General features: G+C 29.5%; 1 protein-coding gene across 1 annotated transcript in view; it reads left to right on the top strand.

Moving 5' to 3' along the window:
- The window catches only part of LOC120614256 (gamma-1-syntrophin-like), a gene marked incomplete at its 3' end in the record, with an annotated part of 263,409 nt that overhangs the window by 213,596 nt on the left and 33,138 nt on the right, over positions 1-16,675 (top strand). The window contains exons 12-13 of the mRNA XM_039877056.1: positions 1,491-1,621; positions 15,613-15,742. Of these exons, the coding sequence (XP_039732990.1) occupies positions 1,491-1,621; positions 15,613-15,742 (261 nt within the window). The remainder of the gene's footprint in view (positions 1-1,490; positions 1,622-15,612; positions 15,743-16,675) is intronic.

Below are 16,675 nucleotides of genomic sequence, written 5' to 3'. Positions count from 1 at the left end.
GTGTGTCACACAGAATTATTGTTTCTTCAAGTGCCCTCATGCAGAAAAGGGCACTTGGGAAAGCAATAATTTAATGTGTCTAAAAAAGCTTTAGATTTTTCTTTTGTAAGAGGAGACTTTTGATAGCCTTATCTTTGGAAATAGGCACAATAAGGCACAGTTTAAATAACTTGCCCCTAGGTTAAAGGACAAGTCAGTAGGCTAATTGAAATTTTGAATCCAAGTGGTTTAGTTCCAGGTTAGAGCCTGAGCCCTCACTACCCTGCTACCCAACTGACCTCATGCTGACATGAAGGTCAGGAGAAAGATTATCATGAAACCTTGGTTTGTGCCTTTGCAATCACCAGATAAGCATTAAAGACAACAGTCTTGCATCAAAGGATAGGTGCTCACTGAATTGCCAGTAGGAGACCCCTTACTGAGTGGTCTTAGCCTGTCTACCTTTCTGGGTGTTCTAAACTCTTCTAAGGATTTAGTATATTTGTATTTGCTCAACTGGTGACAATTAATAAAAAACTGCCAAGGAACACTCAAACTTTACTGATAATAACGGAAGTTATTTTTTTCCCCTAAGCAATTTTAAATGAGTTAATATCTGAAAGAAAATTTTAATAATAGACTAAGCATCTCAACATGACTAGAATAGAACCTCCTTCTAACATCATCACCCAAAAATTATAGAATAGAGAGAATCAGTATCAACAGTTCCCTGATCAAATTAAGCCTTAACCCTTCACAAACCATGCCAACTAAAATATCAACATTGTTTCATGTGCTAGTGCCAGGAAGAAATTTTAACAGTGAAGCTCATATAATGAAAAAAACATAAATCAACATAAAGTGAAAAGCTCAAATTTTATTCAAATCTGTTTCCTCTACACACAAAGAAAAAAAAATCTAAACTTCTAACGAAACATAAAATAAATGTAATTTTAAATCAGTAGCAGTTGACTTAACATGACACTAAAACACTATACGAAAACATAAAATGTTTAATAAACATTAAGTTAAAACAATGAACAAATATTTTCTTGAGTAGTTTCTTAAAGTTGTTTTATAAGAATATTTATTATATTCAAAATATTTACAAATAATTAATCAAACACAAGCACTTCTAGCAGTGTTTTGTGCTTAGCAGATAGAAAATATTGGCCAATTGAATACTTGTTCATTGCAATTACAGTTTTTCCTATCTTTCCCATTTGTGAATGAATTCAATTCCGTCACACTTTTATTTTTCTCTTCCTTCTTCTAACCTATTTTTCACTATCATTCTTAATCTCAAAGACTTGCTCCTTCACTTTCTTATAGAATTCCGTTAATAAATACATTACAATTTTCTTATCAATGAATATGAATTTCTTCTTGTGGTAATCTGTAAATATTATTTGATTATTTAGGGGAAAATATATCTCTCAAATGAAGATTTGTGACATAGACACTCAAAATGTAGTAAGAAAAAAAAACCTAAATCTTTCTATTCTTTTCAGGACACATTATCATGTTCTTCATGGCCAACATCACCAGGCTTGAGATGGGAAAAGAGATGGTGTGACCTTAGACTGATCCCTCTACTTCATTCTCGTTTCTCTCAGTATGTGCCTGGAACAGATTTGAGTCGGTGAGTTCACGTTTACTGAGTTTGATTTACTGTTGATTAAAAAAAGAGACTTTAGTCAAACTTTTAACATTGTATGACTTATGATTTTTATTTTTAGCACATTTCTTATAGCAGGAAGATTTAGAATAGTGTAATACTGTAAAACATTTATGAATCTGGTGATAAAAACATTACTTAAAACCCTGATTCTAACTCAACTTTTTGTAATGTATTCAGTGTCTTTTAACATAGTTTTATTGGATTTTAAAATTTCCTCTTGTGTTCTTTTTAATAAGATTTTTTTTTTCTCAAGGAAATTGTATTGTTTATTTAATAGCAAAAGTATTTTCATATAGTTTATTATATTCTCATATTATTGTTTTAAACATGTGTAGGAGCATTAGTGATGTCGTCTTTTGCATTTTTGAATTTTTTTCCTTTTTTATCTTGATATGTTTTGCTAAGGGGTTGTAAATTTTATTAATTCATTTTTTCAAAGGACTAATTTGGGCATTGTTGAAGCTCTTCAGTATGTGAACACATTGTAAATCATAAGTTTCCTCTCCTTTCTTGATTTTTGTCATTTCTTAAATTCTTTGGATTGATTTTTTTTGTTATTATAGTTTCTTGAGATGGAAGTTATAGAAGTCCAGAAATTTTTCTGTAAAGAGTGGTATAGTAAATATTTTAAGCTTTGCAGGCCCTAATGTCTTTGTCACAACTATTCGGCTCTACACTTCTATAAAGAAAACTGTCATACACAATATATAAAAAAAAAAAAAAGGTATGGTTCTGTTTCAAAAGAAACTTTATTTATAAAAACACATAACAGGCTAGATTTAGCCCGTAGGCCACAGTTTTGCCAAATGCTCATCTGATCATTGATTTTTCAGACTTTTTTCCTAATATATGTAGTCAGAGCTAGACATTTCCATCAAAGTTTGCTTCAGCTATACCCACAAGTTTTAGAATTATATCTTCATTTATTTATAGTGGTTTTGAATATAATATTTCATATAGTTTTCTGAATAGTTGCTCCAGGTACTAAATATACATACGTATCTTCTGAGACTACTGGTGTCGACTCTTTACAACTTTGAATGTAGTAGAAACATTACTTCCCATTAGGTCCTTTTATCTTCCTCAATTTGTAAATCTAAATTTAATTATATTTGTATATATGTGTGTGTGTGTGTATAAATATGTATGTATATTACATATATACACACACATACACATACACATATATATACATATATATTTATATATATGTATATATTTATATTTATACATATATATTTATAATATGCATACATATTTATACACACACACACACACACGCATATATATATACTTATCAAATACCATATCAGTTGGTACTATGACTTTTTGTTTTAGTTATCAAAATAATTTTTAAAATTAATGGAAAAAGGGTAACTTTTAACCCAATGTTTACCCGCTCCAAAATTCTTTCTGAAGTTCCAAGCTTTCCGTTTGTTATTTTTTGTTTGTTTAGGGAATTTTTTTTTTTAGCCATTCCTTAAAAGTAAAATTTTGGGTATGGAAATTATTAGTTTTTCTTTGTCTGAGAATATCTTTACTTTATCTTCATTCCTAAGGACAGTTTTCTGGATGTAGATTTATAGTTGATGCACCTTTTCTTTCAGTCCTTGAAAATATTGTGCTGCTGCCTTTTGGCCTCTATTGTCATTCAAATTGGTATCCTGCTTGCTGCATTCAAAAAAAAAAATATATATATATATAAATGTATTTTTCTGCTCTATCTTGTCCATTCATACTTTTTATAACCTTTATTTATTTTTTTGCTATTTTTTATTTTTAATTTTTTAAATTAAATTTATTGAGGTGACAATGGTTAATAAAATTATATAGATTTCAAGTGTACCGTTCAATAATACCTCATATATATTACATTGAATGTTTACCACCCAAAGTTAAGTTTCCTCCTGTCACCTTATATTTGATCCCTTTTACCTTTATCTACCTCCTCCTCTCCCCGCTTTCCCTCTGGTAAGAGAAGTTGCAATTACTTAAAGCATTTTTATGATGGTTGCTTTAAAATACTTGTCAGATAATTTCAATATCTCATTCATTTCAGTATCGGTGTTTTCAAATTGTCTTTTGTAATTCAAGTTGATATTTTTCTGGCTTTGATAAAACAAGTGATTTTTAAAAATACTGGAAATTTTGGATATTAAATTAAGAGACTCTAGTCTATTTAATCCAATCTTTTTTTTTTAGGCAGACCTTTCCTTTGCTGAGGTGTAGTATGAGAACTGGATGTGTATATCTGTTGTTTCCTGCTTACACCAGCCCAGTAAAAGTGTAATGCTAACTTATACTGCCTCATTGTAGATGGTTGAGGTGTAATTTTTAATTGCTCATTTCTTTTTATTTCTGAGTATCATTCCACAGTATGGGTGTTTTTAAAAATCCAGCCATTTATGAATATCTGGTTATTTCCAGTTTTTGGCTATTGTAAATAAAGATGCTATAAACATTTGTGTATAAAATTTTGTATGAAATTACATTCTTATTTCTTTAAGTAAATTGTAAAGAGCTCAATTACAGGGTTATATGGTAATAGCGGGTTTAGATTTTTAGAAAACAGCCAAATTGTTTTCTAGAATAGCTGTACAATTTTACATTCCCTCCAGCAGTTATGAGTGATCAGTTTATACATGTCCTTGCCAGCACTTGGTGATGTTGCTGTTTTTATTTTACTATTTTGATAAGTATGGAGTGATATGTCATTTTAACCTGAATTTACATATCCTTATGAGGTTATGTGCTATTTACACATGAAATCCTCTTTGGTGAAATGTCTGTTTATGTATTTTGACCATTTTGTGATTGGTTTATTTGTTTACTTTTTCTGTTGAGATTATATATATATATATTTATATATATATACACACACACACATACATATATGTATATATATATATATAAGTCTTTTGTCTCAACACACACTAGTTTTTACTGTCTATCTTCATCTCTTTTACTTTTTTGCAATAAACATTTTTATTCTTAATATTTTTTCTAGTATATCATTATGCATATATTCATTTAGCATTGTTTTAGTTATTGCCTAAACATTACACTGTATGTCTCAGTCTATTTGTGCTTCTATAACAAAATATCACAAACTGGGTGGCTTATAAACAACAGAAATTTATTGCTCACAGTTCTGAATGCTGGAGGTCCAAGATTAAGACAGCAGCATGGTTATGTTCTCTGGTGAGGGTCCTCTTACTGGTTTATAGCTGGTGTCTTCTCTCTGCATCCTCACTTAATGGAAGGGGCTAAGTATCTCTATGGATTCTCTTTTATAAGGTACTAATCACATTCATAAGAGATCCAGCCTTATGGCTTAAGCATCTACCAAAGGCCTCATCTATTAATACTATCACATAAGGCATTGCGATTTTGAAAGATGAATTGTGGAGGGGACACACATTCAGATCATAGCACTACATATACATGATTTATTAGAGTTTAATGCAATTTATTCATTTTAATTTGTTCAGAAATGCTAGGAACCTAGAACACTTTACTTCCTTTTTTTTTTACCGTCTTTTGAGTATATTTTTGATATGATTTTAATTATGCATTTTAAAATCTTCAAGACATTAATTAGATTATTATAGTTACATAACTGTTTAAATATATATCTTATCTTTAATTTCTTTTTTTATTATTTCTTTCTTTTGATTCTATTTTTCTTCTGCTTTAACAACTCTCTTAATATTACTATTGACACTGATTTTTAAAAAATGTTTGTTTTATTTTTACTTAAAAACAATTTAGACAGAGTTATGAAATAGAATCATTTAGCTAAAACAATTCAAGAGAAAAATCAAATCATTTGAAAGAGTCTAAATGACTACTTACATTTTTGTTTTTATGGCACTTCAACACATCAATAGATTTTAGCAATTGAATTAATTGCACTCAATAATATTACAGTGATAAGCAGTTATAAACAGCACTATTCAGAATGGATTGCTCAGCAATTCACATTCAAGAGCTAATTTATTGTTCACTCTTCACTCAATAAAAATTGATGTAATGGCTGTAAGTGGAAGGTGTTGTTTGGTTTCTTCCCTGAATCAACTTGCAGGAAGTGGGAACAGTAAGGAATAAAAAAGAAAAGAAAAGATAAATAACTGGTTCATGATGACACATATAAAAGATTATTTAGTTTAGTTCAAAATTGGAATACTATTTGTTGGTTGGTTTTGCCAAGACCCATAATTTTAACTCAAATAATGTAATACTTCTCATATGTAATTGCTACAAAGTTGTGTTACTATCATATACTATTGTGTAGATATGAATTAAAACATCTCAGTATTTTTATCAGTGTAGACAGTTAAGTTCATTATATGGTAATAGCCCTGAATTCATAAATATATATCTGATTTCAATTCTGCAGTGTTATAATAATGAAGAACATTGCAGTCCCAGGATATTAGAATGGGAAATAGAGGTTGTATAATATCTGGCTGAGTTTTTAATCTCTAAGCTTTATTTTTTTTGTATGAACAATGAGCATATTGTGTATGTGTGTGTGTATATATATATATATATATATATATATAATATCTGAAATATATAATAAAATATATATTTGAGTTTCAAAATGGCATTTACCTCTGTACTTTTAGTGCTAAGGCTGAACAGTGCTCTATAAATGCTTTAAGGCTGAACAGTGCTCTATGAATGTTTCTTAAGTGAGTTATAATGATCAAGAATTTTATCTCTGGTTTTTGAGTATCTACTGCATGCTTATTAAAACCTATGAAAATCAATAGTATTGAAATGAAGTCTATTAATCTGTGCTATTACTTTTAGAAAAATTCTAAATAATAGGAGAATTTCTAGTGCCCTTCCAAGAGCACACAGCATGTTTTTCCTGAGGTGAGGACATTTCAGATGATGCCATATTGGGTATCAATAGATGAAATTTAGTATTTAAACAGTAGGTTAGAATAGTGGTTGTGAAAACTATGCTTTCAGTAATGCAAGTATCTTATCAAATAAGTTTCCAATAATAAAGCCAAATATGAATCTAGCTCATAGTAATCATTCAATTGATGTTTGTTCATTGACAGGTGGCACTTTCAGGAATGTATACTTTAGGAGATCGGAAGAGAAAACAGAAACAGTGAATGTATGAAATAGAAAAGAAGTAAATTTAAGGAGAACTAAGTATGATACTATAATATTAAAGAAAGTATTGCAAACAGAGTTGTAAAATGAAGGAAATGGTTGATCATATCAATGACAGAAAAGATATATTAAAATGACTGCGAAAAAGTGATTAATTTTGGGATGACTTGGGATAGTATAATTTTTGGAGCCAACTGGATTGAAAAACAATTTGTCATATGAAGAACGTTGATGGCAAAAAAAGAGAAATGATGTGTAAGAACACTGTATTTATAATGTGATTAAGGAGGAAGAATAGGAATATAAAATTCAAAGCATATCATGGTTATGGTTATTGATTAAATAGAAGGAATCAATACCAAAGATGGAAACCACATTTCTTTTTTTGTGTATGCCATTATCCTTGTCATTCATTGCTCCATTTTTTACATGTTGTTCCACACATGGGGGTCCAGAGTGATTAAAGTGATTGACCTTTTTCCATTTTCACAGGTAGGCCAACGTGACCACAAGAACGGTTTCTGGTATAAAACAGAAACATTTAATAATTTTTTAAAAAATTTGGCTGAATAAAATTAAGATACTACTTGTTTTCACCTAACCTATGAGCCATGCAAGTGTTTCTTTGTCTAACACAACCTTCATATTTTTACCTGTTCTTATACAGCTGTACTGCGATGTTGAGGAAGACAGTACCATAGTCCCCTTAAGATATACAATTCTCTTCGTAAAAGCTTAAACTTCTGGTAGAAAGCTCTAGATCAACTTTGCATAGGCTTTGAAAACTGGAAAAAATTCTCTTGTCAATGATTTCCTACTGGTTTTGTTTCTCAAGTTTGTGACATAGTCAATCAATGATACAAGACTTTCAATTACATTTTAATATTTTCCAGAGCCAGAAAAGGATATAGCCCCAGGGAACTTGAGTATCTCTGGGAAACTGAAAAAATAAGTTAAAAAATATCCTTTGAAAGAACATATTCCAATATACTTTAGGCTTAGAAGAAATATTTTTTGTTTGATAAAATAAAAGAACATGTATTTCAAAAATTCATACAATATGACAAAAATAGAGTAAAGATATACAATGTGGTGCTTCTATTGGCTGGAAACTAGGTATGCAAGAATTGAAAAGCACAGCTATCCTCTCAGGATGACAGGGAGATGGAGGGATCCAGGAGTTAAAGAAGAACTGCTAAACTATGGTAGGTATGTTATGAGGAACAGGATTTTCCAGTCAGAAAGAGATAAATAAAATGACTAGTAGATAGGCAAAAGACTCTGCAACGTACAATACTGATTGCTTTCAGTTTAAAAAAATAGTAAAGTACATAAGAGGAACTAAAAAACTGGATTCCTAGAAATCAGTTGAGACTCTCTGCACAATTGTTCTTTTGCCTGAGAATCCTGGCACATTAAGAAGAAAAGACTATAAATTGAAGTTATTGAAGTCTAGGTGTTAGTAAGGTAGGAATAGCTGGAGGCCAAAATGACAAGGAATTCTAAGGTGGGAAAAAAACACGTAACTAATATGGATGAAGTGGAGTCCAGCCTTGCAAGAAATAATGTCCAGAATAGATTTGTAGACCAATTAGTAGGAGTAAAAAAAAAAAAAAAAAAAAAAAAAAAAAAAAAAAAAAAAAAAAAAAAAAAAAGAAAGAAAGAAAGAAAAAAGAAAAAAAGAAAAGCAAAGAAAGAAAGAAAAGGTAATTAGGTGGCTATTAAAAGAATGAGGTTATAGTCAAAGAACAGATATGTCAGAATTCAAGTCTGACAGTGGAGCTGTCTTGAATGACAACTAGATCTCAAGTTAGAAAAAGCAGGAGATTGCTAAAATAAAACAGTGATGGATAGTTTTGCACGTACAAATTAAAGACAACATACTAACACTGTGCTAGTACTATGAACAATGAAAATTAATGTACATGGCTCCTCCTCGAGGAACTTGCAGCCTATAAAAAAAAAGACAATATGTAGGAGATACACAGAGGTTAAAAAACACAGAGAACAAGTACTACAATAAACAGACTGGATAGGAGTACTCAAGTGGGAGAGATTCATTTCAAATACATGGGTTATAAAAAATATCATGGAATAAGTGGCACCTGAGTTAATTTTTTAAATTTGAATTAGATTTTGACAGGCAGAAATAACATAACAAGCATTTTTAACAGATTGTCAAGTTTTATGAAGCCCAATCCATAAGTTTCAAAATACATAAAATGCACTGAGAAAGATTTAAAATAAGAGAAATCTACTCTCAGAAAAATAACAGAAGTAAAATAGAAATTAAAAACAGAAAGATAACCGGAAAACCCCCAAATACATGAATATTAAACAACACACTTCTAAATAACACATGGCTTAAAGAAAAACCTCAAGAGAAATTTAAAAATATTTAGAACCTGAAAACACAACTTATTAAAATTTTGGGAATTTAGTAAGAAAAACACTTAGAGAGAAGATTATAGATCAAATGCAAATATTAGAAAAAAATAAAATTAATCATCCATTTTCACCAAAACTAGAAAAAGAATGGCAAATTAAATCCAAAGTAAACAAAATAAAATAAATAATAAAAATTAGAGAGAAAATCAAAACTGAAAATAGAACAATAGAGAAATTTTTTTAAAATGCTTAGTTCTTTGAAAAGATCAATAAAATTGACAAGCCTCTAGCGAGCTAAGAAAAAAAAAAGGAGAAAGAAAATAAATGTATAATATTAGAAATAAAAAAGGTACATGATTATAAATCATTACATATCTTATGGGCATTAAAAGGATAACAAAGGAATACTGTGAACAACTTTATGCCCACATTTGAAAGCCTAGATGAAATGGACCAATTCTTTGAAAGACAAAATTTACCAAAACTCACACAAGAAGAAATAAATGAGCTGAATAGATTATGTCTATTAAAGAAATTGAATCAATAATTAATAAGCTTCCAAAACAGAAAGGACCAGGTACAGTGGGAATTCTATTAAAACTTTAAGAAAGGAATTACACCAATTCTCTATGATCTCTTTTACTGAATATAAGCAAAGGGAATACTATTAAAATCATTCTTTGTAACCAACGTTACTTCAGTACCAAAAACAAACAGAAATGTTATAAGGAAAAACAACAGCAAATACAGACCAATATGTCTCATGAACATAGATTCAAAAATCCTTAACAAAATCTTAGCAAATTGAATACAACAGTGTTTAAAAAATATACACCATAACCAAGTATGATTTATCTTAGCTATGAAAATCTAGTTCAACATTAACAAATTAATTAATATTATCTAACAAGAAAAATCACGATTCTATAAATTTATACAAAAAAAAAATTTGACAATTATAACACCTATGATAAAAAAAAAACTCAGTAAACTAGGAATAGAGAACTTCCTCAACTTCATAAAAGATATCTACAAAAAAATTGCAGCTAACATTATACTCAATGGTAAGAAACAGCTTTCCCACTAAAGATCAGGAACAAGGCAAGATGTCTCTCTCACCACTGCTTTTTAAGATCATACTGAAAGTCCTAGCTAATTCAATAAAGCAAGAAAATAAGATTAAAAGATATACAGATTGAGAAGGAAGATATCAAATCGTCTTTGTTTTCAGGTGACATATGTAAAAAATCCAAAAGAATCGATAAAAGAAATATTCTGGAACTAATAAGCAATTATAACAAAGTTTCACAATACAAAGTTAACATACAAAAGCCAATCACTTTCTTATATACGAGCGACGATCGAGTGAAATTTGAAATTAAAATCACAATAGCATTACGTTAGCATCCAAATAAATGAAATACTTAAGTATATTTCTATCAAAATATATATAAAATATATATGTGAAGAATGACAAAACTCTGATGATCAAAATAAAAGGAGGATAAAATAACTAGAGAGATATTTCATGTTTATAGATAGGAAAACTCAATATTGTGAAGATGTCAGTTCTTCTCAATTTGATCTATAGATCCAATGAAATCCCAATCATAATTTCAGCAAATTATTTTGAGATTTTTTTTCGGAGAGGCAAAAGACACAGAATAGCCAGCACTATACTGAAGAAGAATGAAGTTGGAGGACTAATACTACTTAACTTTAAAACTTACTATAAAGCTATAATAATCAAGACACTGTGGCATTGCAAAATAATAGACAAATAGATCAATGGAATAGAATAGATAGCCTAACCTAGACTTTCATAAATGTAGTCAACTGATCTTTGACAGAGGAGCAAGAGCAATGTAATGGAGCAAACGTTGTCTTTTCAACAAATGGTTCTGGAACAACTGGATATCCACATACAAATAATAATAATAATAATAATAATAATAATAATAATAACAACAACAACAACAATAATAACCTACATACAATCTCATACTCTTCACCAAAAAATTAACTTAAAATGAATCAAAGACTTAAGTGTAAAACATAGAATTATAAAATTCTTAGAAGATAACATAGAAGAAAACTTAGATGACATTGATTATGGCAATGATATTTTAGATATAACACTAACTATATGATCTATGAAAGAATTAATTTATATGCTGGACTTCATTAAAATTAAAAATATACAAAGAACTCATAAAATTCAAAATAGGAAACAAACTACCCAAAATGGGCAAAAAACCTTAACATACAACTCACCAAAGAAGATATATTGATGTAAATAAACATATAAAAGGATGCTCCACATCTTATGTCATCAGGAAAATGTAAATTAAAACAACAATGAGATATCACTCCATACCTGTTAAAGTGGTGAAAACCCAGAACACTGACAACATCAAATGCTAGTGAGGATGTGGAGCAACAGGAATTCTCATTCAAAGCTGGTGGGAATGTAAAATGGCACAACCACTTTGGAAGTCATTTGGCATTTTCTTAAAAAAACTAAAAATGCTCTTACCATATGATTCAGCGATCACACTTTTTTGTATTTACCCAGAGAAGTTGAAACTTAGGTCCACATAAAAAATTGCACACATATATTTTTAGCATCTTTATTCACAATTGCCAAAACTTGAAAGCAAGATATGTTTAGTATGTAAATGGGAAATAAAATGTGGTACATCCAGGGAATGGATTATTCATTGCTAAAAATAAATGAACTCTCAAGCCATAAGAAGCATGGAGGAACTATAAATGCATATTACCAAATGAAAAACATCAATCTGAAAAGACTGTATACTTTATTATTCCAACTATGTGACACTATAGAAAAGTTAAAACCATGGAGACAATAAAAAGATTAGTGGTAGCCAGGGATGGGGCTGTTGATGTACTGGTATTTATAAATAGGCAGAGCAAAAAGGATTTTTAGGCAGAGAAAATACTCTGTATAATATAATGATGGTTATGTTGTCCAAACACAAAGAATGTAGAACACCAAGAATGAAACTTAATGTAAAGTTAGGACTTTGGTTTATAATTAAGTGTTAAGAGTAGGTTTATAAAATGTAACACATGTCCCACTCTGGTAGGAGATGTTGATAATGAGGAAGACTGTGCATGTGTGGTGACCGGAGGTATACAGGAAACCTCTGTACCTTCTCAGTTTTGCTGAGAATTTAAAAATGCTCTAAAAAATCTCTTTACATGTGTGAAGTATGCAGGACAAATGTTTCCATGTTTATTTTACACACAGAGAAATTGGAGGTCAGAGAGTTACATAACATTGTTACCTGTAATAACCTTACAGATAATAAATAGAGTGGGATAAAAGGCATTTCAGACATATGACTTCATGTTGTGTAAAGTCATCAATGAATTCAAACAAGAATTATTGTGTTAATCAGAAATGTATATGTATTTATGTATATGCCTAAGATACATTGAAGGTTATTTATGGATTTTTATAGTGAGCAGTGTATTTTGCATACAAAGATTAATATTTATTCTAAATGAATAAACCTATTTTAAAAATCAGCAACATTTGAGAATAATTTTTATTGCTGGGACAATGAGCAAGAATCTTCCCCAAAAATGTGAAAAATATTGAACAGTTGAAAAATAATCTGTACTCAAAATTTCAGATTATCTAACTCTTTAATAATATAATTTTTAAAGCAAATATATATACGTATGTATATATATATATATATGTGTGTATGTATGTTTTTGTCTGTGTGTGTGTTTGTGTTTGTTTGGGTGTGTGTATATAAAGTATCATAATTCTGTCTGGGTAGCCTCAACACTTCTACAGATGTTAAAGTGCAATGTTTCACAATACTAAATATATGGTAATGGAGTCTATTGATTTCAGAGAGTGTACAATCAAATAATAAGAAACAAAGAATTTTTTGTTTTATAATTACTGATTGTCTCCATTCAAAGAATTACATTTTCTAAGAGCTACAAAGAAAATAAATAGCATTGCAGTCTTCCTAAGGAAACAACAAATCCATGTGGAGACAGTCTTGCTAAACATTCTCAAATACTGCCATCAAGACCGCATTTAATGGATTGTTCAGAGGAAAAGTAGTCATAGAACTTCAGCGATATGTGGAAGTATTTGAATCCTGATACTCACTCCATAAATACTTGTTAAATTATAAAATATATTATTCTCAATTTTCTTAAGGGGAAATTGAGGCACAAGTGGACAAATTCATTGATAGTCTTATTCATTCAAAAATAGAGGCAGAACTATGACTCAGATGGTAATCTCTACAATCAGCTTATTTTGTAAGAAATCATATATAAGCAAAAAAATAATTCAAATACTTCACATATATTTAGGAAATCACTTTCATAAAATCAACGTAAAAAGTTGATTTTTAACACACACACACATTTACTTAACTTTTTAATACTGAACTACAGATTTTTCTATTGCATCATGAATAGCCGGGATTTAAATAAAGTTTGTGCATTTTCTAAAGTGTGTTGTACAACAGAGTAATTCTCAAATATAAGACATTTGTTTACCTTTCATTCATTTTGGATTTTTTGTCTATTTCTTTTCATTAAGATTATATCTAAACATGCAAGAACTGGATACAGAATGTAAAAAGCAATATATATTAATAAATAAGCCTACATTTATAAAAGATTAGTCCAGAATTATTCTATTTATATGATTACATAGATTGCAGATTTTATCTAGGTCTATTAACTGTAATTACCTGAAAATCAAGCTGTCTTGATTCATTTAAAGCAGAAAGAACAAATATATCCAAGACATGCTTTAATTTGTGGCATGTGAAGCAGTGGTTATAATAATCAGAGAGTGAAAAGAAATATATATTGCTAAACTCAAATTAGTTCTCATTTTCCACGGATGGTTGAGGTTCTGTGTGGATATTTTAAAAGTCTTAGTCACTGTTGAATATCAAAATTAAACCTAAGAAAACCATGTAAAATTATAATATTATTTTCATGCTATGCATATTTTTTCTTGTCCCAAATACAAAAGAACATTATTTCAGAGACAGACAATAGTTGTACTTCCAAAAGGCTTTTCATGTAGTTTTAAGATAAAACAAAAAAGTGTATTTGAACATTTTCTTATCTGTTGAAAGTGCTGGGTCAAAATATGACAGCAAATTTCTCTAAAAATATTAAATAATTTGGATACAGAGTATCTTAGAAGCAAAGGCTTTACCATGTGCCTGGTTCTGAGATATGGACTGGTCTTAGGGGAAGAGAGTGTGACACAGGCCTAGAGATGAAGCTAAGCCAGACATATGCTCTGTGGAGTGTCCTTTATTTATTTGAGGAAATGAAATCATGTCTAATATAGATATGATTACAAAACTTAGAAGCAACAGAAAAAGGTATTTATTTGTAGAAGATACACATACACACGCACACACACACATTTACTTAACTTTTTAATACTGAACTACAGATTTTTCTATTGCATCATGAATAGCCGGGATTTAAATAAAGTTTGTGCATTTTCTAAAGTGTGTTGTACAACAGAGTAATTCTCAAATATAAGACTTTTGTTTACCTTTCATTCATTTTGGATTTTTTGTCTATTTCTTTTCATTAAGATTATATCTAAACATGCAAGAACTGGATACAGAAAAAATAGTAAATGATTAAAGCTGTATTTGAATTACTTTATATTCTATACCATTTTGGAAAACAATTTAGAATGACATCATTTAATTTTCTCCAAAAACAGCAACAAAAAAATCAACAAAAAGTCATAGGGTTATTTAGACTGGCCATTGCATTTTGAAGAAAAAGTTTAATTGTTATTGAAATACACAACATTCACATAATTTTGAGTATAAAATTTAGACCTGAAGAAGAGCTATGAACCTCTTTTCCCAAACCATCTTTGAGAAGATGAATAAACTGAGAAAGAAGTGGTTTAACAGCTAACAAAATGCTTCAGCTCATGACACCAAATGATTTTTGTAAGATGTTTAATATTTGTGTTTTTTATGTGATCTTTCAATTATAAAACAGAAGATGTATTGAAAAATATCCAGAAGAGATGATGATAACCAAAATAATAAACTTCTATGTATAATTTTATGATAAACTAAAAAAAGAATCCTAAAATATCTTAAATATTCTTCCATTTACATAATATAATTTATAACTCAACATTTTCCTAAATTTATCTGAATCTCAAGATGCTTTCTCAAAATTCAAAATGTTGCCTTAGTTTATCATTAGTCTTCAAATTAAAGACAGCAATATTATTAAAGAAGTAAACAAATATGAATTTGAAGCTGTATTTGTATTATTTAAAAGAAGAGCTTTTTAACAGATACTCTTTCAAGTTGCAAATATATAAATGAGATGATGTTTTGATCTGATTTGTTCTGACATGTCTGCAGGCAGAATGCTTTTCAAGTCATCGCTGTGGACGGGGTCTGCAGTGGGATTATTCAGTGCCTCTCTGATGAAGACTGTATTGACTGGCTTCAAGCAATAGCAACTAATATTTCAAACCTCACAAAGCACAATGTAAGTAGTGATTCAAGGGACACCTGGCCATAGAGTTTCTCCCCTTGGTAAATTTCTTCAAAAATATATATACATATAAAACTAAGCATCAACTGCTTGGAGTTCATCTAAGAAAATCCATCATGAAATCTTTCTAGAATAATTATCAAAAGAAAATTACTTTATTTTGAGTTTTGGCCCAAACTATCAGTTCAAGAACATTTTCCCACATGTTTCCTGCTAAACATCTACATTATTTGAATAAGTGAAAATAAACATTTTGCGTGTAATCATTAAGTACACATATAGATAGATGATAGATAAATCAATATAAGATGTAGACATTTATCATCTATCTATCTATCTATCTATCTATCTATCTATCTATGTCATCTATCTACCTATCATCTATCTATATGTGAAAGTATTCTGGACTAAACTGGTACAAAATATCCAGAGTATTGTTAATTTTCCTTTAGTGACATTATAATTGCAGGTAGAATTTTTGAAGTAGTTGGAGGGAAGAGTTAAAAGAGTTAGCATGGAGACTGAAGATCTTGCCTAAGTCTGCACTAGTACAGGATCAATTAGAAGACATCATTGTTGAATATGGTAACTACCACATTAGAGCCATGTCTATATTATTAGGAATGGCTTCTCTACTTTTTGTCTGTCTTTCTACTTCAACTTTTTTCATTCTTGTCTCTTTATTATCACTATCCACTCATTATCACTATTGATTAATAATTAATTTAGTTTTAACAAAATATGCAAAATCATAAACCTCATTTCATTGAGTACCAATGCATATCATTTAAAATTGTTAAAAAATATTAGCTATCATACATGTCTTAATACTTTCCTATTTCTGCAACTGTGTTATGCCATGTTGGAGCATTAAGTCTTAAGGAAAATTCAGAAGTCTGATATATAAATGGTTAAGTGAAAATATGT

Source organism: Pteropus medius, unplaced genomic scaffold, assembly GCF_902729225.1.
Source record: "Pteropus medius unplaced genomic scaffold, Ma_sr-lr_union100, whole genome shotgun sequence".
Taxonomy (NCBI): Eukaryota; Metazoa; Chordata; class Mammalia; order Chiroptera; family Pteropodidae; genus Pteropus; species Pteropus medius.
This window is presented reverse-complemented; position numbering and strand designations above follow the sequence as displayed.